Consider the following 25,723-nt stretch of genomic DNA (forward strand, 5'->3'; position numbering starts at 1 on the left):
CCTTTAATGATTCTTTATAAAGTTTACAAAGATGCTCAGGGGCTCGACAAACTTTGGACCAATGTCCTGGAGTACCACATCTGTAACAAGAACTTTCATATCTTTTTGAGTGATTCTCATTAATACTTGTATTCTCATGATGCCTTTTCTGTGGATGGTTTGGGACGCTCTTTTGAGATGAGTTATAAAAATAACTATCTCTATTATTTTCAAAACCACGGCCTCGACCATGACCACGGTCAATTCCACATCCACGTCCACGACCTCGACCTCGACCAAAATCTTGTCTATGAATTTGATTTTAGTTCCGAGGTTTAAATTCATTTTTACTTACAGCATTTACTTCGGAAAATGCTGTTGATCCAGTGGGTCGGGACTGATGATTTCTCATTAATAGCTCATTGTTCTTTTCCGCCACAAGAAGACAGGCGATGAGCTCAGAATATCTCGCAAATCCACGTACTCTATATTGTTGCTGTAGAGTAATATTTGATGCATGAAATGTGGAAAATGTTTTTTCAAGCATCTCAGATTCTGTGACCTCATGTCCACAAAATTTTAATTGCGAGATTATTCTATACATCGCCGAATTGTAATCACTGACTTTTTAAAAATCTTGGAATCTCAGTGTATTCCATTCATCCCGGGCGGTCGGAAGTATAACTTCCCTTATATGTTCAAATCTTTCTTTTAATCCCTTCCACAAAGCCATAGGATTTTTTTCAGTCAGATATTCACATTTGAATCCATCGTCGAGATGTCGACGCAAAAATATCATGGCTCTTGCATTTTCTTGTGACGTGCATATGCCATTTTCTTTAATGGTCTCGCTTAGACCCAATGACTCAAGATGCATTTCTACATCTAGAGTTCATGGCATATAATTCTTTCCCGTGATGTCGAGCGCAATAAATTCGAGCTTTGTTAAATTTGACATGGTGGTACTAAAAAAAAATTACGATGCATTTTATTAGTTAATAAATATTGCAATACAAAGTAACGGATAAACAACAAGTACAAGTATTTGTAAAAATAAAGAAAACGCACGAGGAGGATATTCTCCGATAAATACAAGACTCGTGAGTATGATAACCAAAATAATTAAAAATATCCTTGAGAAAGCCATCTTCTTTTTTCTTCGAAAAATTTGATGATGAATAATTTTTAGAGAAGAAGAGAAAGTTGGAGTGATTGAATGTGTTTGTGAGATGATATTTATAGGGCAAAAACTAGCCGTTTGTTACCGTTTATGACCGTTGGTGTACAAAAAATAAATGTATGTATTTGTATAATTTTATGGTAATAATATGATGTATATAATATTAGACATGTTTAAATAATTTTGTATATCATATCATAATATTATAATGAGTGTCATTATTTATTTTGTTTAAAAACCTTATAGGCTTTTATACTTGTCGTATCCCTTACCGGGAGTGTGGGATGTCGTCTTAACATCCTCCCAGGATTTATAACAAGTTTATGAAAAATTTATTTTTATTATTTCTAATAATAACATTATATTGTATATTAAATAAATACACAATAAATAAATAACAGTAAAATAAATATAATTACTTTTGTTACCTTTTTCTTCTGTTTGGAGCTTGGAAAAGTATGTAGGACTTTTAGAGCTTCGTGCTGATAACGTGTTGTGAAAAAGTAAAAATTTATGGTAACAAGTAAAAATCTCAAACTCTCAAAATTTACCAAACTACACACTTTATAATATTTTTCTCTCTACTCAATTGTGATTTTCTTCACAAATGAGAGATCTATTTATAGAGTTTCATTACACATAATTCAAAAATAAAATACATCATTACTTACATCATCACACACAAATTTCTAATTTTACAACTCTTATTTTCAACATTCAAATATTCAACTATTACTTTTTTCATATTAAAATATATTATTTCAACAGACTATATATTTTGGACTTACAAAAAATAATTGTAGTCTTTATATTTGAGACGGAGAAGGTATGTTACTCGATTGCTATTTTTAGCCTCGGGGGTTCTGCTTATGTCCCGTCCCGCTTTAACGATGAATAGAGAATAAAAATCAAGTCTTAATATAAGGGTGCGTAATTACACAATGTTTGAGAAGTCTGGTGTTCTTAAAATTTTTGAGACAATTAATCAAACACATACAAGAATGGAAGTAAAAAAATATTGAGTGGATCTCATGTGAGACTGTCTTATGAATCCAAATATATATATAAGACGAGTCAACTCTACCGATATTCAACATAAAAAGTAATACTCTTAGCATAAAAGTAATATTTTTTTTGAGTGAGTCTCATGTGAGATCGTCTCATAGATCTTAATCTGTGAGACGGGTCAACCTTACCCATATTCACAATAAAAAGTAATATTTTTAGCATAAAAATCATACTTTTTCATGGATGAACCAAATAAGAGATTTGTCTCACAACTAAGACCCGTAAGACCGTCTCACACAAGTTTTTGCTATTTTTTTTGGATGACCGAAAAAGATATCCGTCTTACAAAATACGACCCGTGAAACCGTCTCACACGAGTTTTTGCTTACACACAAATATTTATATATGTTGTTTTTACATAAAACAAATTTATCAACATAATAAAATTCTGTATCATAGATATATATATCTATATTATATATCAGATTTGAAATATTTTATTCATTCGGATTACTGACTTTAACAGATTTATGGCCAAAGTAAACAGAATTTCTCAGTTATTGAAATGATCAATGAAACATAATTTTGACTGTGCGCCTAATAATCTTAATAATATCTTTTTCATATTAATCATATATATGACCTTTATCTTCAGCACTCCTTTTACTTTTTGCCAAGATAATAACATTAGCAATTTTATTTATTTGTTATTTCATATTTTGAAATTTGAATAAAATAAATTCATTACTAATATGCTGCTGAATCATCGGTAATTATTATTGGAAAATGGCACGCAATATGTGATCCATCAATGGAAATTAAAAAGGCGCATTAATGATATTCTATAAATAACTATTTACACTCTTATATAATAATGCACTAAATAGAACGAAAGCCATATCTATCAGAAATTTGCCACAAAAATATAACAAAAAGAAAAAAAGAAAATATATGATAATGAAATCTTTTTGTGTAATGATTGTGCCGCTTCTCTTCTTTTTCTCCTCCTTTGTGTTTTTTGTCAATGGCGTCTCGCTACCAAGAAAATTCTTCGATGTCATGAACTACGGTGCAGTTGCCGATGGAAAAACAGACGACAGTCAGGTAAGTTTCTGGTACGAAAATGAAAATGGTAAATAAAATGTGAATTTGTTTCAGCAATTTCGATGACTTATTGTTTGCCTATATATATATTATCTTTTTTTTGTGTTAGGCATTTCTTAAAGCATGGAGAGATGCATGTGAATATTATGGGAGGAGTAGAGTTTGGATTCCAAGACGAACATTTATGTTGAATTCAGTAACTTTTGAAGGGCCATGCAATGGTTCGATGGCCTTTCTGATTAAAGGGACGCTCAAGGCTTCTACGGACCCTCGGAATTTCTATACGGAGACTTGGATCGGTTTCAAATATATCGACGACTTGACGGTGAAAGGCAGCGGGTATTTGGACGGCCAAGGCCAGGCGGCGTGGCCTTATAATGACTGTAATAGGAACCCCCATTGCAGGCCTCTTCCTGCTGTAAGTTTCTCTCTAAGTACTAATACAGAATCTAACTAAATCTCATATTTAAATTTCTTTTCCTTGAAAAGAAATAAGAAAATATATATAAAAAATGCTAGTTTTAGGAGCATTTTCAAAATTATACAATTAATACATATTTACACGACAATTTTTACAACGAAAAAAATTCAATACAAAAAATTCATTTATCAAAAACTCATAATAACTCAATACAAAATCTAACGATATGTAGTAAATATCGTTATACTCTTAGTATTATTCATTGTATTATCACCGTGATTTTACATAAATCTTGAAATTAGCTTTTGTCGTTCATAAAATGTCAATAGGATGTTTATCTTCCCATTTATCATTGCTTGAGTGAATTTAAAAAAAAAAGATTTGTATCGATAATTACCCAAAATCAAATGATCTATTTCGGTGAAACATATTATTTTGTGAATCTTTTAAAATGATTTTGTGAATCTTTTGTAACCTTACTATTAATAGGGCTAAATAAGGTTTCCGACATAAGGTATTATCACTTGTCAAATCCACAAAATCTATCCTTAAAAAAATTCATTAAATTTTTTGATTGAATACATTTAATTAACTCTAAGACCGAATTCAATATCAAATTTTTGTATGATATATAGCTTATATTTTCATCGCGCCCGGTAAAGGGCTATAAATAATTATATTATCTTCATATTCCGCTCAAAAATTTGTTCTTGCCTTCTCTAAAAAATTTAATATATTTTTTTCGTCCCCCAAATTGGCTCGGTCCTTGATTTCAACTATTAAAGATTGCTTCTTTTTTTCATTAAATTAAACAGCCGGATATAGGGATTGTCTTAACTTGGATTAGAAAAAAGCAGCCGATTTATTTATTTAAAAAGAATTGTTCTTCTGTTAATTAAATCTTAACATTTTGATTGCATGCATGCAGACTTTGAGGTTCGATTTCGTTACAAATTCAAAGGTGAATCACCTAAGATCCATCAACAGCAAAAACACACATATCAACCTATTCGCGTGCCGAAACCTTAACATCAGCAAAATTAGAATGACAGCACCAAAAAACAGCCCTAACACAGATGGAATTCACATCGGACTCTCGAACAACATAAAGATTTCGCGGTCCGTTATTCAGACAGGAGATGACTGCATATCCATGGTCTCTGGTAGTCGAAACATAGAGATAAACGATGTTTCTTGCGGGCCTGGGCACGGTATCAGTGTTGGAAGTCTGGGGAGAAGCCATGTAGGCGATTACGTGGAAGGTATCAGTATAAGAAACTGCACTTTTAAGGGGGCAGATAACGGCCTGAGGATCAAGACGTGGTCTCCCTCGTTGTATAGCGTGGCTTCCAATATAACTTTCGAAGATATCGTCATGCAAAATACCGGCAATCCTATTTTCATCGATCAACAATATTGTCCATTCTCTGGTTGCGAAAGCAAGGTAATTATTAGTCTCATCTTACATCTTACACAATACACTTTTCTTACATCAAACCACTCTATAAAAGTGATAGTGAGATGATTCTCGTGTTTCTTGAAATTAGGGTGAATCGAGCTCGAGGGTGCAGATACAAGACGTGACCTTCAAGAACATACGGGGCGTATCGAGCACACAAGTTGCGGTGAACATACAATGCAGTGAAGACTGGCCTTGCAAGAATGTGAAGCTCATAGACATAAACTTGACCTACAATGGAACCGGAGGACAAGCTATGGCTTTGTGCTCACATGTGCATGGTTCTTCATACGGGAAACAGATCCCTAAAGGTTGTGTATAGGAGTTCTTTTGCTCCATATCTCCACAAGATTTCTGAGTTCTCTTTGGTATAATTTATGGGCTCATGAATTTTTTTTTTTATATATATAATATATACATTACTTATAAGAGCGTAATAAGCATTTATTGACTTGTGACAGCCATTTGTTTGTGGAAAAGCCTTCGAGTTTTTGGTTTTCGGTAAATTTTTAAGACAACCGTCCGATGAAGTTTTCATCATCCAAGAATTACGTTGATATCAATTTGTTTGTTTATATATATATATTTAAATATTATGCCTTATTTTGAAACTTAGAACATGTAGGACGGAGCGTTCGTCGCTTTACCAAAAGCTATAGCTAGTGGTAATTGTGAAATTTAAATCTTTTAAACTGCACAACAGTTCAAACATCACGGTTCGATCGTTCTATCAAGCAGAGATAATTATTGTACCCAATATAACCAAATTTTTTAATGTCGTAAAATACCACCAATTAAATTTTGAAGCGTATCAAGCAATTTTTTTTTATTACAAGTAAGGTAGGTAAGTCTCGAACTCGAAACATCTTAGCACGTCAGGCATTTATACCAAGTTGGAGACACCAAAATTTAAGACTCATTTATCTCAACTCCCTTTAATTTATCCATTTAATTAGTTTTTCTTCGCATTACTTATTTTGGTCATCTCTCCTATATCAATGTTAATCTAATTTAGCATTAAAACATACTTTATAAATTATTTTAAATTCATTTTACACTTTGTTTTCTAATATTATTCACTTGTAACAAAAGTCAAGAAATGACTTTATTTTGCTTTGAAAGGCGCAAAAGAAAATATAATATAAAGTATGGAAATAATAGTTGGTAACCTAAAACTTTGGAATCAATTGGTCAAAAGTACATATTATGGATTGGATTCGAGGAGATCCAGTGTTACTTTTAAAATTTATCTATTTTAAGTTTTGTTTTTTGGTAAAAATTTGTGTAAGACGGTCTCAAGTGTCGTATTTTGTGAGACGAAGATCTTATTTGGGTCATTAATGAAAAAAAATTACTTTTTATTGTGAATATCAGTAAAGTTGATTCAGAAATAAATATTTGTGAGACCGTCTCACAAAAAACCTATTTAGTTTTTTCTTTATTTGCTAACTGCCCTAAACTGGAAAAACTTGACCTCTATTTACATAATGGCTACAAAGCCTAGCGGCAATTATGACAATCTATGTAGCATCTTTGCTTTTGAAAGGTATATAGTATCAATTACTTTGTTCTTCTTCTTTTTTGGGTAATTAATTTTATTTATTATACAATAATTTACATCTAAAAATACTCCAATTAAAAACATTGACCTAAAATTAAGAAAAAAAGAATGCCAATAATTACAACTTTTGGAATTATATGTCTCTATATTTATTGTTTTTTCAAGGAAGAGTATCTAATAAAAATGAATTTTGACGTTCTAGATATAAACTACTTCATAATGAAGTAGTTTCAACATCACTTCTATTAAAAGTTTATGAACGAGAATCTCAGAAACAAAATTTAATATCCAATCGTATGGAACTAAAATTTAGTAGAAAATAAAATAACTTTTATAGAAATGATTAAAAGTAAATTTAAGCTTCGGAACATGAACAAACATGAAAAAAATAAAAATTATAAAATAGAATGAATTTCAAATTTCTAAATCGATTATCAAAACTTGTTAGCACATCGTACTCATGAATTTTAAGTTGTGTTTGGTTGATAGATTTAAAAATACACAGATTTCTATTATAGTTTTATTGTTAATAATGAAATAATAGATAGCACAAAATAAAATGAATTTAAAATTTTTAAATTATTGAGTAAAAATATATTTGCAATCCATGTTATTTGAACTTCATCAATCGAAATGCAACCTTAAATTATTCACACTTTTGTCAATAAAATAAATCAAAGTATTCTAATAATACCTTTTAGGACGTAGACTAAAAAAAGGGTCAAGTTTCATGAGCCACAAATCTATATAAATTCCAAATTTTAGGTTAAAAAAAGATAGCATAATCTTGGGTTCCTATTTCATTGAAAGTGGCTCCTGGATACTAGAATAAGTCCTATGTTGAAGTAAAAGACTCTTCTTTTCTTTTCTTTTCTTTTTTTATGTCTATAACAAAAGTAAAATGGTGGCAAATATCACTAGCTAGGCCACCATCATCACTACTTCCACCCCACCTTACATTCCAAATTAACAATTCCCTCTTTTAACTTTCTTTTCTCTCCCAACTAATGCCTGCTCCATATCATATTGGAATCGAGTGAAAATGGTATTTGTGACGGGAAATTGTACTTCAGTCCTTAGCCGTCGTTTTTTTTTTTGTGTTCAGTCCCTAGGTACTTTTTTAGTACAACATTTCCACATGAAGTGTACCACATTTTTTATGACATAGTACCACAATTTTGTGGGTAGAGAGTGAACCCAAAGATATATTATGATTGGGGATTTTTCACCAACTTCTCCTATTTGTGAATGGTGATTCCACACCGCTTCTTTCGCATGACGAAATTATGGAACATGAGATTATAAATTAAGAGTAGGTCTCTTGTGAGTCGGCCGGTCTCACAAATCTTTATCTGTGAGACATGTCAATCATACTGATATTCACAATAAAAAGTAATACTCTTAGCATAAAAAGTAATACTTTTTCATGGATGACCCAAATAAGATATATGTCTCACAAAATACTACCCTTGAGACCGTCTCACACAAGTTTTTGCCATAAATTAAAAGACAAGGATAAAATAACTATTTTAGCTTCAATTATTGTAAAACTTGAACAAACGATATGTCGAACCTCGTCAATTTGCAACAAACAATATCCAATTGTCAAGCATTTGGATTTGATTAAATTTTGAGCATGCAACACCACCACCACCACCACCACCACCTTCAACCCACACTTTGTTTTCCTACCTCTGATCAATTGTTTTTAAATATGTACAATTCTTTTTTTTACATAATACATATAAACTATAAGTAAAGTTTTACCAAAACTTGTAAAATAAATTAAATATAGAATCTGTACTTTAATCATGCCTAGGCGATGCTTCCCTATCATGATTATACTCATAATTAAATATATATAATGAAAGACACAAAGTTGTTTCTTTTTCAAAGAGTAATCATTCCCCTGTGGGTTGAAATGGTTCGCCCCATGTTTAAAAGCGAGGATTTGGTTTACAAGAAAAAGAGATCAGTGAAACAAAAATAGCGAAGATCAGGAAGAAATAATGGGTACGAGGATTTTTGGGTTTGTTTCAGTGATCATAATACATCTGGCTGCTCTATTACTCTGTCCAGGTGAATTCAAATTTATTGTACTACGTAGTTTTTTTCCTTTATATATTTCTTGAAATAAAACTTTATATATTGTTGCTTTTTTTAATAAAAAATCTTAGTCACTCTTGTCTGTTGAACTGTGCATGTAGTTTGTTTTCATGCTCAAGTTCTGCGACATGTTACGGATTACGATGCATGGTTGAGTATTGAATGGATGAGGAATTTAATTAAGAGAAAGGCTTTAATTATGTTAGGGAAATAGGACTGTGATTTTGGAATGATTAAACATGGGATTTGAAATAGTTTTGTATTTCATAGTATTCGAATGTGGTTTTTTCAAGAAATGTTCGTAAGATGTTCTTTGGATCTTCCCTAGCTCGAAAGAAAAGAGGGTGTTTCTCACCATTTTGATTTCCTTTTTAAGGTTCACTTTTTTTTTAAATAATAATAATAATAATAATTCTACAAATTAATAACCACGTCTTCAATTCAAAGCAAGTGTGGAAGTTCGATTTCTTGAATTTTTCTTCGACAATAAATATGCAGTGTGGTTTCTTGAATTTTGCTTCCATTTCAGGTCCAATTGCCAAAGTAACAACAGAGGCAGTACACAGAAAATTTTCTGATGTTGAAGATGAAAAAATTCAAGATTCTGCCAAAATTTCGACCAAACAAATGGATATCACGACCCCAATAACAACAGTTCCAACCACTAATCCACTGAATCCCACAATGACGGAACCTGTATTCAATCCAACCAACTCAAATCCTGATTCACCAAGTATAATCACAAATCCTGCCAATCCAGTTATAGCTCCAACGACAACGAATTCTCCGGGATCGTCGTCCAGGAGCTGGTGTGTAGCCAGCCAATCTGTGTCGAAAACTGACTTGCAAGTGGCATTGGACTATGCCTGTGGACATGGAGGTGCTGATTGCTCGGCTATTCAGCCGAGTGGAAGCTGCTTTGCCCCGGATACTCTTCATGGGCACGCTTCGTATGCTTTCAATAGTTACTATCAGAAAAACCCGATCCCTGGTAGCTGCAACTTTGGTGGCACTGCAGTTACTACCAACACTGATCCAAGTAAGATGAAAGCTTTTAACTGTAGATTGTTCTTTTGATATATAAAGTTCGAATTTTTTTTCGTTCGACAGTCATATATCGTTCGTTACATTTGTGCAGGTTATGGTACATGTCCATATGCATCAACGAGGTGAATTTCCACAACAATGATCTGTCCCTTAGCATTATCAGATAGAGGGAAATTTCTGACCTTTGGCTAACTTTTGCAGCACGAGCACGTCGGTGTTAAATATTAATTCAAGCGGATCAAGAGTTTTTGGAGCAAGACCAATCACCCCTTCAACTTCACCAGCTGCCATACCAAGTATCATTTCTTGTTTCCAACACATGATCTTGGTCATTCACATCCTTATATTAGCTCATCCAAAGATATAGCCAGTGAATTGTTGAAGGATTTGACTCGGCCTATGGCGCTCTGTCTGCAAATGCAGAGAAGATCACTTGATATAAGGGCGTCCAAAGATTGTAGGAATATATACTACAAAGTGTCGAGGCAATCGGATTGATGCTCGTTTTTGAATCGCTTCCGTTGTCGAGTGATATTTTTCTTGACGGAAGTAATGTATAGATGAAGAAGAAAATGTTCAGTTTGTTGGATTTTCCTTGTGGGATTGTTTTCTTTCTCTGGTTTTTTGGAGAGAATTGCGAAGGGTAAATTTCATTTTTTACCGCAAAAAAAATCATTTTTATATCCGTATATGCTGATTTGAGTTTAAAATACTATGACTTTTTATGTCAGTATATCATGTAATTATTCTTATTTTAGTAATATATATATATATATATATATATATATATATATATATATTATTTTTAATTGCACATTTGAAATGAGTCAACTTGTCTAGATACAGAATCTCGTTAGTAAAAAACTTAGAGTATGTCTCTTATGAGATGGTCTCACGAATTTTTATCTGTGAGACGGGTCAACCCTACCGATATCCACAATAAAAAGTAATACTTTTAGCATAAAAAGTAATTTTTTTCATTGATAACCCAAATAAAATATATGTCTCACAAAATATGACCCGTGAGGTGAAAGGTAAATAAATCACAGTTTTAGTAGACTTAATTCAACGACTTTAGAGACATTGATGTGCTCGCGAAGATGGTTGTGGGGTGAGGTGAAAGGTAAATAAATCACAGTTTTTATTTGTCATTATACTTTCATTTTAATTTTTTTACTGTACTTTCTCTCTTTAAATTACATTTTTTTACAATTTGAAATTACAGTTATATTTTTTCAATGTACTTTCTCTATTTAATTTTATAGTTAATTCTTCAAGTAGTTTACCGACTTGTCCCATCATTCTTGATGAAGAGGAAAATGATCTTGAAGAATGTGTCTGAAATATTGTCTACTCGCTGATTTTATATTAATATGTTTAAATTATGTTATGAATTTTTTTTGGGGATGTCAAAATTTTTTGAAGAGCCAGTAACTCTTTTTTTATGTAATTATTTATGTCATGAAAATACTTTGTTATTATTAAGTGTAGTCGAAGACATGCATTAATTTTTCACAATATTGTGTTTAGAGGCTTGTCTGTTTCATAATTCAGTTATATGAGAAGAAAGATTACTTTTTTATTTTAAAAAATTTGGGTCTCACGGGTCTACCCGGCCCCATTTCGTATTCGAGATGAGATGAGTCCAAAGAATATTTAACTGGGGTGGGGACACGTAATAAATCAAAATTTTTTTAACGAGGAGAGTCTTGAGTTTTAACCAAACTCATCCCATATCCGTCCATACGTCTGTAGTCTTTTTAACATGAAGTTGGCAAAGGGACAGGACCCTCTGTCCACTTGAGCAACCATTCATTCCCATGTTGGCAACTCGTACAACTGGCACTCCAAGTTGCTCAACTGGCAATCCTGTTTTATGTATGTATTCGGGTGAGATTTATCTAATCTAATCTGTCTAAATACCGCACTCCGACTCTTCAGTCTTCATATCCATAAGTCCACCATATCATGGAGGAGCACCACCACCACCCACCTCCACCTCCACCAACCCCTTGTACAACCATCCAATGCAACTGCGCCCTCCTACTCGGTGACGGTTATCGACATTGCAACCACACCACGAGATGAAGACTTCGACCATGATTCACTGTCAAGTTTTAGCATCACGTTTCGAATATCTTTCATCGCTCTGCTTGCCTTGGTGTCCTTGTGGGCAAATCACGAAGCCTGTAGAGGGTTTTCCGTGACCGTAATCAATGATGCCGGTGAAACAATTTCCGGGAAACGTTTCCATCTCTTCTACGTGTCAAACGATGAAGCCACCCGCATTGTGATCAAAGCTAGCAAAGTAGTCGAAACTTTTCTTTATACCGATAACGATATGGACTCCAAGAAAGAAGTCGCCCGCATAATCTTCAAGCTCAAAGGCTCGAATTCGAGCGATGAAGTCGTTGTTGACTCCTGAGAGGGTCCATGAATTTGTACTGAACATAAGTCCATCGATCCTGGAAGGTACAGATTTCAAGCGTGGCATGTTTCTTGCAGTCCAACAAGGTGTTGCACGAGTTTGGCTATGGGATGGTCAAGGTCAATCACCGAAGTATCTGATAAACGGCATTGTGGAATATATCACAAACAACTTGGATGGATTTGGGAGGCTGCCACAAACCTTGGAAGAGGCTGCGCCGCTGCAGAAGGGATTCAGCTCCGCCGCATGTTGGAAGAGCCAAGACCCTAGAAAGGTAGCGGAGTTCTTGAAGCACTGTGAGCGCCACCAGCCGGGATTTATTGCAAGATTGAATCGAGGTATGAAATATGGTTGGCATGATGACATGTTCGGTGTTGCACTAGGAATGCCAGTTCCAGACCTGTGTACAAGCTTTGAGGTGTTAAGGTACAACTTCTCCAGCTTCTAGTACGAGTTACTCAGCATGGGAATTCTTTTGTCGACACGTGAAAATTGTCATCGCCTCTCGATTGTAATTAAGAAAAAAACAAAAAAACAAAAAACAAAATTGTCACCCTCGTTGCCAGTTGGGAAAATTAAAACAATTATTGGATTAGGAACATGTTGAACATGTTGTGCAGCTTCACCAATTCAAATCGAAAGGTAGAGATTAAAGCTATGTACGATCCATGGGTTCCAGTGTTTCCATTTTTCTTTATCGATTATGAAATTTAATATCCCACTTGCTTCCTTCTTTCTTTCTTTTTTTTTTTTAACAAAGATATCCCACTTTTTTCAATTTATTTATTTTTCTTGCAAGGAAAAATATTGTTGTAATTTTCCGAGGACAATGATATAGTGCGTGGAATCAAAACTTGAATTTTATTTAATTCAATCTATTGCATGATAATTTTTATTAATATATGTATGATAATCGAATAACACCAGTGAGGTATTTTATTTATGAGTAGGTCTCTTGTGAGACGGTCTCACGGATCTTTATATGTGAGACGAATCAACCCTACTCATATTCACAATAAAAAATAATACTTGAAACATAAAATGTAACACTTTTTCATTAATGACCCAAATAGATATCCGTCTCACAAAATACGATCAATAAAACCGTCTCACACAAGTTTTTGTCATTATTAATTCAATCGTTTTGCATCAAATGCTTTTCAATCCGAACATGATAATGAAATCACATAAACTTAAGCCAAAATGCTTTTGGTCGTGAAATTTCCAAAATTTTCAAGTGGAAATTCTACGAAAATAAAAGGTTGAATTTTAAATAGATCAAAAAATCCAAAACCCTTTTCAACAGAAATTTGGGGTTTTTTTTCGAACTTGAAATAGTTGTTTCATCCTCAAGAGTCAAGTTTCATACTTTTTGTTTAATTGGTGGAATTGATTCTGCAGTCAGCTGATTGTCTCTAAGTTACTCGGTTCTGGTAAAATGGGGCTTCCCTTCCTGGTGTTTCACAGGGGTTCACATTTTGGTCTACAACTAGGTAACTGTTATTTTGAAGCAAAATACAACAAAATACTACATTAAATACCCGAGGACCCAAAATACAGTGTTATATGAACCTCACGTTGTAACAAAGTTAGAGACACCAGAAAACCCCGGAAAAGAAATAAAAATAAATAATGATAAGGGTACGTTGAAACTTAATCCCAGGATATAAAAGGTATCATTCACTTGACGATCCATCATCGACATCATCTACATGGTCTCTAACAACCCTCTCTACAAGCTTCTTCCGCACTTCATCGAGAACGGCTTCCCTGGATTGCTCACCACCGTGCCCATCATTTAGTACAGGATCCCGCTGACATAGAACTAAGGCAACACCTACAAGTAGACATATGCATGAAGATTCAATCACCTTCAATGAAAGTAGAGATCACTATCAACGTTGCACAATAGAGTATGAGGTGAAATAGAATAGAAAGTCCAGGAGTTGAACTTCGGTTCTCGATCTTCTATTAATTTAAGGTGTGGTGCGCCTTCCTTCCCTTCTGTGTTCCACCTTTTGAGATGTTTAACCCTCAAGAATTAGAATACCTTATTTTGCAGCAATTGCTCTAGCAATCACAACATCCATTATCACAAATATCAACAAACTTCAAATGGATTGAAGAACTATATATTGTCCATTTCTCATTCTTCATGACATCTATGATAGACATCTTCCAAACTACAAAAGGAATTTTCCTACTGGTTGGTCTAACTTCATTTCCACGTCCACCCACCGCCTATTTTTCCTTAGTCTATAGCTTTCATCCTTTGGACCTCAACTTATTTGAGTTTAAAGTGAAGTGTCATACTACAATCACCCATATGCAAGAGATTAAACCTTCTAGATAACCACAAGTGCTTGATATGTAGAAAAGGACGGTCCAACGGAGAATAAAAAGACATCCAAGAATTCATGAAGAAGTAGAGAAATTGAAAGAGATACATGACATACTTTCAGGGGTTGATCTCCGACCAAAGCTGCGCACTCCCACATGAGTTGCCTTAACAGCACCATTATTATAGACAAGCAGAGTGGGAAGGTTACAATCAGGATAGTTGGGAATGCATTCTGTAGATATAATTTTGACAAATTTTGTTGCAGTATATCTCGTGGCCAATATTTCTAAACATTGCAAAAGCAGCCGACATTCTGGATATCTGCAAAAGAAATAACAGATGAATTACGAATGAAATATGTTGAAGCTAGCCATAGGCAATTCCTCAGAATGCAAACAAGAGCAACAACATTTTTGTATAAGTTCAATTTACCCATCTTTGAATAGCATTACAACAACCCAAACTTCTGGCGGGGCTTGGGAAACTTCACGAACAAAATCCGATCCCGAGATAGGAAGCACTGATCCAAACCTCACAATCTTGGCTGATTCTCTCATCTCAAACAACCTCTTCTTCCTACAACAATCAGAACAAATTTTAAAGCAGTACTTCAGAAACGCAGCAACACAGTGGAGGAGTTCCAGATCAGATTTAAGCAAAAGAAATAAAGTACACAGGAACAAAAAGAAAGTATTACGATAAAACACCATCCACGCACCAATCAAAATAGATTCTTGCAATCAGAAATCTAAGGAACTAATCACATTTGGAGGAGATCGAGCACGAGAAAGACCCCATTCACCCCAAAATAAATTCCACCAAATTATCAATAGAATAAGAAAGCGGTCCTCAGATAGCGATCGTAGAAGCTAATATGTTTTCAAATACGTATAGCCAACAAGACCTGTATTCTTGGAGGAAACGATCGTCTTCTAGATCATCTTCGAGGTCTTCAAGCTCTTCCTCTGTTTTCTCATCGATCCAGGCCTTGTCTTTGGGCTTCGAATCTTCATCCTCAGCTGGGGCAAAAGCCGGCGGTTTGAATGGAGGCGATTTGGGGGGAAGATTTCCCAGTTTTCTTTGAATATCATCCCACTGTGTGGACGCTCCTTCCACATCTTTGTAAACATGGTGGTAATCTGCCATCGCTGCGATACTTCAGCTTTTTCTTGTTTGTGTCCATGTATCTGAGGATATTGATTCCTCGGCCCAATAAAATTTGATTTTCGTCAAATGGGCCCAATTTTGTTTTTTCAACTAAAAATAAATAAATTTGAGTAGAGAGCAAATATTCTATGAGACAATCTCGAAAATCTTCATCAGTGAGACGAATCAATTCAACCGATATTGACAACAAAAAGTAATATTCTTAACATAAAAAATAATATTTTTTCATTAATGACCCAAATAAGAATTTTGTCTCACAAAATACGACATGTGAGACCGTCTCACAAAAATTTACGCCAATAAACTTTGGTTTGAGAAATCATTGAGAAAATGAAAAAATTCATCGACCAAGTCAGCAAGGGCCAACGAGTATTTGCAAAAGAAATTGTATTATGCATAAACTTGGAACCTGACACTCGAATTCAATATTTTTCTGGCATAAATATAATATATATATATATATATATATATATATATAAAGACCATGAAAAAGTGTGTTCATTGCCACAACTGAGACAGCACACAGTTCTTTTCAAAAAAAAAAAGAAGAGAGCACACAGTTCATACATATTTCCGGCCTTCGACACAGCTTTATAAACCACTGTACAATTACTAGAATAAACTCGTCAAAATGGGACCATCCAAAAATGAAATGTGCCTCGCCATGGCCTTAGTCTCCCATTGATAACGGTCAGTTGCCGAAGTAAAAACGTCGTGTCCTGTACTGCCCAGCGATATAATTATCCATCCGACCATCTCTTCTACCTTACTGGTTTATGCACGCTAAAAGAGAAACAAACTATGCAAAAGTTGGCACATATTCCCCTACAATTTTCACCGAGGTTCAGCGAAGTCGAGAGAACATTTTAGTGGCTACAACTTTTCATCTGGATCGCCCTCTGGGCTGTCAAGTGAATCTCCAGCATAAGACCCGTCTGGCTGACGGATAAAGATGTTTAAATTGCCTGACGAGACAGATACCTAAGTGATGCATGAAGAAAAGAAAAGGTTATCACATTTACCAAGTTTGCATTATGAGTGACATACTCGAAGACTACTATGAAAATAACCATTATGAAAGAAAACATAACATACTAGATCACTGGTTCCTTGGCCCTCTGATTGGAAAATGATTGGCCTGCAACGTTTATCTTCATTCATCAAACTCGAATTCTGGAAGTGCGAAATAAGGCCTGTTTTCCCTTGAATTCTTGCATATGCCAATGAAGCAACCTTCTCACTATTGAACTTTTCCCATTTCTTCCCATTAAACGCCTATGAAGAGAAGTGTGACAAGTTGATTCGTCACCGAACAGACTCGAATGTTTTAGGGAAAAAATCTAGTGATTACGTGGATTGCCGGGGTTATCAGAGCAATTACATATAAAGTATATCACAGAAACGAAATACAAACCTCGAAGAAGGTAACAATGTGTGAAGGAGACACCATATTGATGAAGGCATACCCAACATTGCACTTATTCTGGACCAAAACAAATATTACAAAATTGTAGTTTCAAATTCACTAAAAGTCAGGGAAAACATGCACAAAGTTACCTTGAAATCTATAGGTAAATAGAGAAAGTCATATGTGCCCTTGTGGGTTTCATCAATAGCTGCAAGTAGCATCTTTGAAGTGTACCTTCAGAGGAGAAACAAAGAAAATCCATAAGAGATGAGACATTCAAAGTACAATTCCCTATACAAAGAAAATGTTCACTGTCCTCACTTGTTCGGTATGTTTTTAATCATCAAAGTAGTTCTATTATCTTCGCCATTTACTATCTTTTCCAGATCAAGTTGATACTGTCTTTTGTTGTCGATCTGACCTCCACTTTCAGTCCTTCTACTTCGAGTACGGTCAATCAATCCATCATTAATAATTCCTCCAATGCCTCCAAAAGAGCCATTACCAAAATATAAAGGACCATTTCTTGCCATCGGGATCATTCTGGAGTGAGGAGAACCACTTTCGGTGAAGTTTCTAGCAAAAGCAATTCCCGTGTTCATGTTGCCAGGACCACCAATATTCATCGCATGATTCCCACTGTTGTAACCAAAATTATTTATTCCATATACCTGGCTTACATATGATGTTTCTGGGGACTCGGGGAAGAGACCAAAATTCCTTTCGATTTGAATTCCAGATGGAGCAGATCCCACGTGATGATGTGAACCAAGAAACAATCCATGCTGACTTGTGTATGGGAAACCAATACCCTGTCCACTTGATGAGAATGGACGTCCTTTCAGTGACGATGACCAGGGTGAGGGTGAGGAAACGGTGAACTCCGAATGAAAAGTGGGACTTCCCCAGAGAAACTGAGGACCAGAGAGGGTCCCTACACTAGAGGACTGGGAATCACCGAGTGGAGAGATTGGTTCGCAACTTGAACTTATCTTAGGATCATAAACCGAGTAATGATGTTGATAACCTGTTCCTTGTGTGGTATTAGCCTTGGTTATTACTTGGTTAATCCGTCTTGGATCTTTACCGATGGGAGCAATCTTCACAGGAGCTGATGCTTGCGATGGGAGTATAGAGGCCAAACCAGGTAAGTGGTTGCCTGCCACAGGGCTGAGACTTCCCATACTGGGCTTAGGACTAACGCCGCCATGCAATGAGTCGTGCTCAACTGGACTGCCAAGATTAGGCCAGTTACCTGCAAAGATCGTTCCGCCAGTTATATTTCATACAAAAGATAGTTAAACAAATTTAGATCAACCATCAACATGCCTGGAGGAGAGTTGGCTATGGGTGAACCAACTTGATGCCGAAAACTTAGAGACTCATCTTGCTCCTGATCTTGACCCAATTGCTGCATTAAACTGTGCATGGAAAGCACATTAAACACCCTTTTGACTCAACATGCATATAAATAAATATAAGAGCACCAACAGATATGTAATCCCTAAAGAATGAAAATATAAACCGACATGAGCAGTAACAGTGGAGAAAACTAACACATACATTGGAATGTTGCAGATTTGAAGGGCAAAATCAACTTAGGCGGCAAGCATCTGAAGTCAAACCTCTTCATTGTACAGCAAACATAATTTATACAGATAGAGCAAGATGACCACAGAACAGAAAAGACCAGGCACGCCAAAAGATAAATTAGACATACTGATTAATGTGGAGGTATTACCAACAGGGTAATAAAGAGTCCATGTATATTATTTCACGAGTCAACATTAGCATAAGTTGACAAAATTAAAAACTCGATCTAAGAGTTGAGATGCATCAGAAAATAAATAAAATTCAACAGAAAAATGCCTCAGAAGGGAGTTCTATTTCAAAAAAATGCACATTTCTAACAGAGTCTAGTAAATGCTAGTATATTATTACCATTATGAGGAAGGGACAAGAGGACCTTTTTAAACATTATTTTTGGCTATATACCAACTTAACATCAAAGCAATGTACACAAGTATTTAAATGTTGTGCATCTCCAATTCTAAACACCAGAAATATATGTTAATTTATTGCCAATGAAAGAAGAAAAATGAACATACTGTTACAACCACAACAAACTTGGGCACCCAAAAATGAAAATTTGAAAGTACCTCCGACGGGCACCGCCAGGTCGGCTAGGTTCGAGCTTTATGCGCTTCCCAGCTATGTCACTTCTATTTAAAGCCTTCAGAGCTGCCTCCGCAGATCTAACATCATAAAACTCGATAAACTTATGGTGCCGTTTGTGAGGTGTTTCCCTTATCTGCATTTAGTGCATCAGACAGCCAATACATTTTACCCATCGGAAGCAAATAAATTATTTAAAAGACAAAAGATTTAAGGCAAGTTGGCAAAGTTCAATTCCACCTCCTTCACTTCCCCATAAGCTCCAAATATTTGGCGAAGGTCATCATTAGAAACAGATGCATCCAAATTGAACACCACCAAAGTTCCCTGGTTAACATCCTTTTCTGATGGGTTATCCTGCATGAACAAAGAAAATTTGATAACTGAAGGTCGTGTTTTAGAGACAAGATTTTAAAAGAAAAGGTATCTTGACCAGCACCTTTGGGATTGAAAAATGAATATCAAGCTTCCTACGTCTTAAAGGCTTGTTCTGTAATCCACGCATTGCAGATCGAGCAGCTCTTATATCATAGTAAGCTATCATCACAAATCCCCTGTGCTTACATGCAGTATAAAGAGTTCTGATATCTCCAAATTGCTATAGAGAGAGAACGATAAAAGTAAGAGTAACAAACTGGTATTTTTTTATTGCATTTTGCAAATAGAAAATAACAATAAAGAAGCAACTGATACATCACCACTACAATCTAAAATCACTCAAACCCATAAGCATCTACACTAGATATGCTTATCATCTCATTTGAAAGATCCACTTTTCATAAAGATACATTTTCAAGAAATGATATCCCAGGTGTAAATATTTTTTCAAGAAATGATATCCCAGGTGTAAATATTATACAAGTGCCAAAGGCAATGCATACTTCCACAAATGACCGAACACAATATTGTTTGGAAACGGAAGAATGAGTTTAACAGTAGGTGCACGATACATCACATAATCTTAATCAATCAAAGTAGTTTTTCCAAGACAAGACTGCTTTCTTATTCTGCGTAATACATCTGCTAGGAAGCTAGCAATAGAAAATACTGAAATGATTAAAATACATAATTTGCAAAAACATAAAGTGAAAGACTATCACATATTCAAGAAATTCAAATCTTTATTCAACATACCTCAAAAAGAGTCTTAAGCTCAGCGTCCTCCACATTGCTGTTGATATTCCGAACAAACAATGTCCTTGAAGGGTGCTCTCCATATGGGTGTTCACCACTAACAGTTCCAACACCGTTCACCAGACCATAATGAGAAATGCCAACAGCACCATCAGATGTTGCCGCTCTGGATACATCATTGACTATATTCTCTGGACATTCGGATTCTATCTCCAACCCCCCTCCACTTTCAAAGAAATCATCATCCAAATCCTCAAGTTGAGTCGGCAACCCACTAAGATCAAAATCATCCATAAGACCAGCCAAAAGTTCATCTTCATCGCCTGGAAGAAAGCTTCCAATTGTTCTTGGTTCAACTTCATCAAGTGGATCCTTGACTTCATCTTCTAGTTGAATATTACCAAGATTAGGGAAGACATCATGAATCAATTGGCCACTTCGTTCGGATGTACTAAAATTAACTGTGAATGAAAGAACTTATTGTAAATGATTATTTAAGATTTAAAAAATGACAAATTCACCATCCATAACAAATTATCCAACAGCTCAATTGCTGGTGCTTACGATTCCCATGTCGCAGGACAGGCAGCGAGGTAGAAAACAAGCTAGCATCGCTTGACGAATTGTATGCATCAGTTCCATTAGGAAATCCCCATGCACTTTTTTCTTTTCCAAACGAGGTTGTAAATGGAATTTTAGAAGAACCTACAAAAAAATATGTGGCGATATATAAATATGTCTCTTAAAAACATTGACATATACTTGTGATGCATCAATCAATTGATAACTTGTTAACAAGAACAAAATCAACCATTTTAACTTACCATAAATGAAATTTGGCGAAGGTTGTTCCATTGCCCTCGCTCACTTCTGCAAAAGCGTTTACATGGTAAACAAATTATCATGATAGTATCGAATTGCCGAGTCCATAAACAAAATAAATGCGTAAATTTGTTAAGTAGAAGTAAAAGTGATGATTAAGAGACGCATTGAATACAGCAAAAACATTGATCCTAGGATGATACCATTTGCATAAAATGGTGTGACACCAGCGGCAGGAGAACTAAATCTGGTTGATCCAACCAAGTACAATGTAATGAAAGAGAGGCAAGAAATAAACGTAAATATTTTGACCAAGTTCAGCAATATGCTAGATTATGCAAACTATTTCAAAAGTAAAACAAATAATAGGTTCACTGATTTGACTTTTTGGCATTCGATATATCAACTTTTACAAGCAACGTCAATAAGCACAAAGAAAAATAAAGAAGAGATCACATGAAAAAGCAAATATAATTTCTCACTTTAATACTACACAAGGACACTAACAGCCCACATGCATATCAGAATGATGAATGGAAAAAATGGACTATACAATCGATCGATTTAAGAACAAAATAAAATACACGGGAAAAAATTAGATTTTGAAGCAGAAATCACAATAAAGTAAGCACTTTCTCAGTCCCAATTTGTTAATTTTCTATTACAAAAAACCCTCGCTGCTTGATCACAAAAAACACCTCAATTCATGTGAAATCTGCACCAAGAATTAGTGCAATCTAAACAATATTTAAAGATCAACTCGGTTAGTGATTTAACTCAACTTAATTTCGGTCAACCCAAGAACAAATTTCTACAATGATAGATCAACAAAAAATTTGTAAATTCCCCCCAATCACTCAAATAAGCATTCGTATATCCCAATCGAAGTTGAACATTCTACTCCAACACATGCAAAACAAAAAGACAAAACCCCAACAAAAATTCTCAATAAAGGAACTCTATTACACGTAAAAGGATGCAACTTTAACATCAAAGCATCCAATTTGATGTTTCGAACACAAACCCACAACTAGAAAACCCAACAAAAATATTAATCAATGAACAAAACCAAAGCCCACCTCAATTAAAAAAAATGGATTACAAACACTCCAAAACCACACACACCGACAGAACACAGGAGGGAAAGAGGACCTAATAACCTTGATGAAGATACGATAACTGACAAAAAGAAAGACGAAAGATAAAAAAAAAAAAAAAAAAAAAACAAGTGAAATAAGGGGGAAAAATAATTGGAGAAATAAAATCACAGGCTAGAGTAAGAACAGAATTACAAATCCAAACCCGAAACAAACCGGAAAAAACAGTTTCGTAGAAGCAGAAAAATCACTTTCTTGCACTCCTTCACTTCATTCACTCCCGCCGGAACCCGAGAAAATGTTTCGAGGAATGAGAAATTTCCCACGAATTTATTTATTTATATAATAAATATATAAATTCAAGAGAGACGAGCCCACGAAGCAAAAGGAAACACGGTGGAGAATGATTGGAGGGAAAGGATGTATATGATTAACTTCGGTCTCCATAATTTATTGTTTTCCTTATCATTATTATTGTTCAGTAAATCTCGTTTCACGGATCAAAATTTATGAGAAGTGATACTCTTAGCATAGAAAGTAACGTTTTTTCATGAGTGACCCAAATAAAAGATCGTCTTACAAATATGACCTGTGAGATCGTCTCACATAAATTTTTGCCTTTATTAACTGCAGATCGGAAGGAAAAAGCTTTACTGCTTTAACACTCGTGCTCTTTGATCTTATTATGTGAAATTTATTTTAATTTTTTCTCTGAAAGCATAAAATTTGCTAATTTTCTTTAATAAAATAGTACATTTTATACCGATAAATTACGCAATAATTGTTTTTCCAAGACTTATGCTCAGTTTAACATCGAGTTTTGTACGAAGTTTCAAATTCGAAAGTCGGTCATTAAGTTATATAATAAAGGCATACCTTGTTTGAAATATTTTTTTAAAAATGGTATTTTTGTACATGCATTTATTATATTTTATTATTTGCATTTATAACTCGGGTCGGGGTCCATCGAGATAACCTTTTCGTAATGTACATGGTATTCTATTTAGGGATATAAAATTGTGCTCGATTTACTAATTGAGGCTTGGAATCAAAGAGGAATCTGATACGTGGTATTGTTTTACCAAACTTTTCCTTAGTGGCTTTCGCACACATGGAGATTATTGGTTTCCAGCCTATATACCATCTTCAACTCAAATTGAGCTAAGAAAATGAGAAATTTAAACTCCAGAATAATAATGAATATAAGATTCTTGTTTGGAATTTTACAAAACATAAAAGGATTTACGGAAGATATACCAAAGAAATTAAACCACAGAGGATTTATCGAGGGCCCAAAGAATCATAAATTCATAAAAAATCACCCATAAACGCCTTAAACACCATTCTTCGGCTAAGCAGGCTGAAGGGCTACAACATGAATTTATTTTTCTCGGATAAACTCGAACCTTGTGTTCACCATTTCCCGGTTCATCTTCTTACCTTATGTTCTAACCAAAGACTCTTATATTACATTAAATTCCAGAAATTTAAATAAATCTTTTATTATATCAATCTGATTCCAAGTTACAAATAAATATAGATCATGTCATAGTAAGGAAAATAATTTAGTACGAATGCTTTAGCCTGTCATTCAGGCTAATCTCTTAAATATAAAATTAAAAACAAAAATTAAAACAAAAATTAAAAAACACAGTAAACTTACAAAGTTGTAAGCAGAACTTCAAACTTTTATTGATTTACTTCAGAAGGGTTGTATACAAGAGAGAGTAGAGAGGGGAGCAAACTCGACCGTGTCCTTCTAAGAACACAGAAGTAACCTATATATAGATAGAAGAGCCGGACATCAAACCCCGGATTCCATCTTAAAATAAAAATAGTAAATGCTTTATTAAAGCAAAAGTAACTTTTGTTACAAAATTCAAAAAGTAAATAGTGATATGCCACCCACTTTTTGTCACGATATTCCATGATGTGTTATTCCACCAACTCTTGAATAGTGAGATTCCACTATCAACTACTCTAGTCATCTTTGATATTATCTTTTAGCGATTTCTTCAAATTTTCAAATATATCATCAATTTGAGATAATTGAGGAATATCTTCATCTGGATCCTGTGCATCATGCATCTTCATTAGATGTATGAATTGATTTTCACTTGATTCGGAAGCCATTGATTTATCTGATTTTGAATCTGAGCATCCAATATTCTGGAAAAGATCTTTTTTCATTTCTTCAATATAAACTTCAATCATTTTCTCTTTAGAATAAATCTCAGAGTATTTCTGAGTCAGAATCTTAAAAGGACTCATGGAGTCTTTCTCTTTTTCCTGTTGATTATGGAATTCTTTCTGATATAAAGAAATCTTTTCCTCCATATTGAGAAGAGTTTCATGGCCATGAAGTTTTCCAGTTGCTGGATCTTCTCGTAACATTTTATCCCAGAATTTAGTATAACTAACTCTTTTTAAGCAAGGGATTCCTTCCTCAGTATAATCACATTCTGGTTGCCATCTCCAGATCTATGGAATTCCAAATTCCATGAAGAATAGACATAAAGTCTTGCCATCAATCCAATGATCAGAAAAGGATTTCTTTATGCATGGAGCCACATTTAACCATGTATTCATAGGTTTTATAAAAACCTCTGGCAAAATCTTTGCAGATGGACCAAATATTTTCCACCATATGTAAAACCAATTTGGAATAGGATGATGAAAAATGTTTTCACAAATCTTCAGAAACCAAGTATGTTTCTTCTTTTCATTTTCATAAAATAAAGTTTTATTAAAACTTTCAACATAATCCCAAAAATTAAATTTGAAACTCATTTTATGAGGTTCAGAATAAAATTCTTTTTCATCTAATGGAGATATACCCCATTCCTCAATAGATATAATCTTTTTGATAATGAATTTTGAGAAGTTATAACTTCCTTTCTGTTGAGTATTACTAAAAAAGTGAGTTATATCAACACTTTTTGTAGAAATGAGAAGATTTTCATAAAATCCTCTTTGCTTATAAGCACCATATACATATGATGTATTGGTTAAATATCTATCCATGATAGTCCATGGAGCTTTTTCCCATTGGAAATCTTTTTCTTCTATAAGAAGAATTAATTCACGATGTTTAGTCTCTGTATAAAGAGCTGAATCATTATCATCTTCTTTGATGATATTAGCATATGATGCTGAATAATGAGAATCTGTATTATTCTTCTGCTTTTGTTTCAAGAATTCTTGAAACTCATTATATAATTCAGTATCATGCTCAGTATTACTGGCTGATGAACTAGATAATTTCTGGGCTATTAGCCTCTGTTTA

General features: G+C 34.4%; 5 protein-coding genes across 11 annotated transcripts; 3 read left to right on the plus strand and 2 right to left on the minus strand.

The window, feature by feature from the left end:
* Positions 1-3,211: 3,211 nt before the first annotated feature.
* On the plus strand, positions 3,212-5,675 carry LOC140837706 (exopolygalacturonase-like). The gene is made up of 4 exons (XM_073203821.1): positions 3,212-3,271; positions 3,381-3,689; positions 4,621-5,136; positions 5,240-5,675. The coding sequence occupies exons 1-4, from the start codon at positions 3,227-3,229 to the stop codon at positions 5,471-5,473; spliced, it is 1,104 nt and encodes a 367-aa protein (XP_073059922.1). The 5' UTR covers positions 3,212-3,226; the 3' UTR covers positions 5,474-5,675.
* Positions 5,676-8,605: 2,930 nt separating this feature from the next.
* LOC140837707 (glucan endo-1,3-beta-glucosidase 12-like) lies at positions 8,606-10,262 on the plus strand. The gene is made up of 4 exons (XM_073203822.1): positions 8,606-8,791; positions 9,348-9,857; positions 9,957-9,987; positions 10,067-10,262. The coding sequence occupies exons 1-4, from the start codon at positions 8,722-8,724 to the stop codon at positions 10,230-10,232; spliced, it is 777 nt and encodes a 258-aa protein (XP_073059923.1). The 5' UTR covers positions 8,606-8,721; the 3' UTR covers positions 10,233-10,262.
* Positions 10,263-10,880: 618 nt separating this feature from the next.
* LOC140838107 (uncharacterized) lies at positions 10,881-13,042 on the plus strand. The gene is given in 4 exon segments (XM_073204190.1): positions 10,881-10,899; positions 11,131-11,199; positions 11,761-12,274; positions 12,276-13,042. Coding segments are annotated over 4 exon segments (1,068 nt in total). The 3' UTR covers positions 12,742-13,042.
* A 767-nt stretch (positions 13,043-13,809) lies between these two features.
* LOC140838539 (uncharacterized) lies at positions 13,810-15,822 on the minus strand. The gene is made up of 4 exons (XM_073204924.1): positions 15,539-15,822; positions 15,067-15,210; positions 14,750-14,955; positions 13,810-14,130 (listed from the first exon to the last, which is right to left on the minus strand). Exons 1-4 carry the CDS (start codon positions 15,778-15,780, stop codon positions 13,970-13,972), a joined length of 753 nt encoding a protein of 250 aa, XP_073061025.1. The 5' UTR covers positions 15,781-15,822; the 3' UTR covers positions 13,810-13,969.
* A 467-nt stretch (positions 15,823-16,289) lies between these two features.
* On the minus strand, positions 16,290-22,840 carry LOC140838540 (protein MEI2-like 5). 7 transcript variants are annotated; one of them, XM_073204932.1, is made up of 13 exons: positions 22,689-22,840; positions 21,343-21,388; positions 21,083-21,223; positions 20,519-20,901; positions 19,824-19,982; positions 19,625-19,741; positions 19,369-19,520; positions 18,539-18,630; positions 17,531-18,464; positions 17,359-17,443; positions 17,216-17,284; positions 16,897-17,076; positions 16,290-16,782 (listed from the first exon to the last, which is right to left on the minus strand). In XM_073204932.1, the coding sequence occupies exons 2-13, from the start codon at positions 21,371-21,373 to the stop codon at positions 16,675-16,677; spliced, it is 2,451 nt and encodes an 816-aa protein (XP_073061033.1). In that variant the 5' UTR covers positions 21,374-21,388; positions 22,689-22,840; the 3' UTR covers positions 16,290-16,674. The 7 variants fall into 7 exon arrangements, with proteins under 7 accessions (XP_073061033.1, XP_073061032.1, XP_073061026.1 ...); XM_073204931.1 differs by having other exon boundaries at positions 20,519-20,904; XM_073204925.1 differs by having other exon boundaries at positions 16,291-16,782; positions 20,519-20,979; positions 22,689-22,839.
* Positions 22,841-25,723: the final 2,883 nt, after the last annotated feature.

Source organism: Primulina eburnea, chromosome 8 (assembly GCF_022965805.1).
Source record: "Primulina eburnea isolate SZY01 chromosome 8, ASM2296580v1, whole genome shotgun sequence".
Lineage (NCBI taxonomy): Eukaryota > Viridiplantae > Streptophyta > Magnoliopsida > Lamiales > Gesneriaceae > Primulina > Primulina eburnea.

What these genes read in the sequence shown, in the direction of transcription:
- LOC140837706 (XM_073203821.1), top strand. Translation starts at nt 3,227, where the DNA reads ATGAACTACGGTGCAGTTGCCGATGGAAAAACAGACGACAGTCAG. An exon ending in GAAAAACAGACGACAGTCAG is followed by an intron (nt 3,272 to 3,380) that starts GTAAGTTTCTGG and finishes TTTTTGTGTTAG; the next exon opens with GCATTTCTTAAAGCATGGAG. An exon ending in TCTCTGGTTGCGAAAGCAAG is followed by an intron (nt 5,137 to 5,239) that starts GTAATTATTAGT and finishes TCTTGAAATTAG; the next exon opens with GGTGAATCGAGCTCGAGGGT.
- LOC140837707 (XM_073203822.1), top strand. Translation starts at nt 8,722, where the DNA reads ATGGGTACGAGGATTTTTGGGTTTGTTTCAGTGATCATAATACATCTG. An exon ending in TACTACCAACACTGATCCAA is followed by an intron (nt 9,858 to 9,956) that starts GTAAGATGAAAG and finishes ACATTTGTGCAG; the next exon opens with GTTATGGTACATGTCCATAT. An exon ending in TGTCCATATGCATCAACGAG is followed by an intron (nt 9,988 to 10,066) that starts GTGAATTTCCAC and finishes TAACTTTTGCAG; the next exon opens with CACGAGCACGTCGGTGTTAA.
- LOC140838539 (XM_073204924.1), bottom strand. Translation starts at nt 15,780, where the DNA reads ATGGCAGATTACCACCATGTTTACAAAGATGTGGAAGGAGCGTCCACA. An exon ending in CGTTTCCTCCAAGAATACAG is followed by an intron (nt 15,211 to 15,538) that starts GTCTTGTTGGCT and finishes TGATTGTTGTAG; the next exon opens with GAAGAAGAGGTTGTTTGAGA. An exon ending in GTAATGCTATTCAAAGATGG is followed by an intron (nt 14,956 to 15,066) that starts GTAAATTGAACT and finishes TTTCTTTTGCAG; the next exon opens with ATATCCAGAATGTCGGCTGC.
- LOC140838540 (XM_073204925.1), bottom strand. Translation starts at nt 21,373, where the DNA reads ATGGAACAACCTTCGCCAAATTTCATTTATG. An exon ending in TTCGCCAAATTTCATTTATG is followed by an intron (nt 21,224 to 21,342) that starts GTAAGTTAAAAT and finishes ATTTTTTTGTAG; the next exon opens with GTTCTTCTAAAATTCCATTT. An exon ending in ATTTACCTATAGATTTCAAG is followed by an intron (nt 17,285 to 17,358) that starts GTAACTTTGTGC and finishes GTTTTGGTCCAG; the next exon opens with AATAAGTGCAATGTTGGGTA.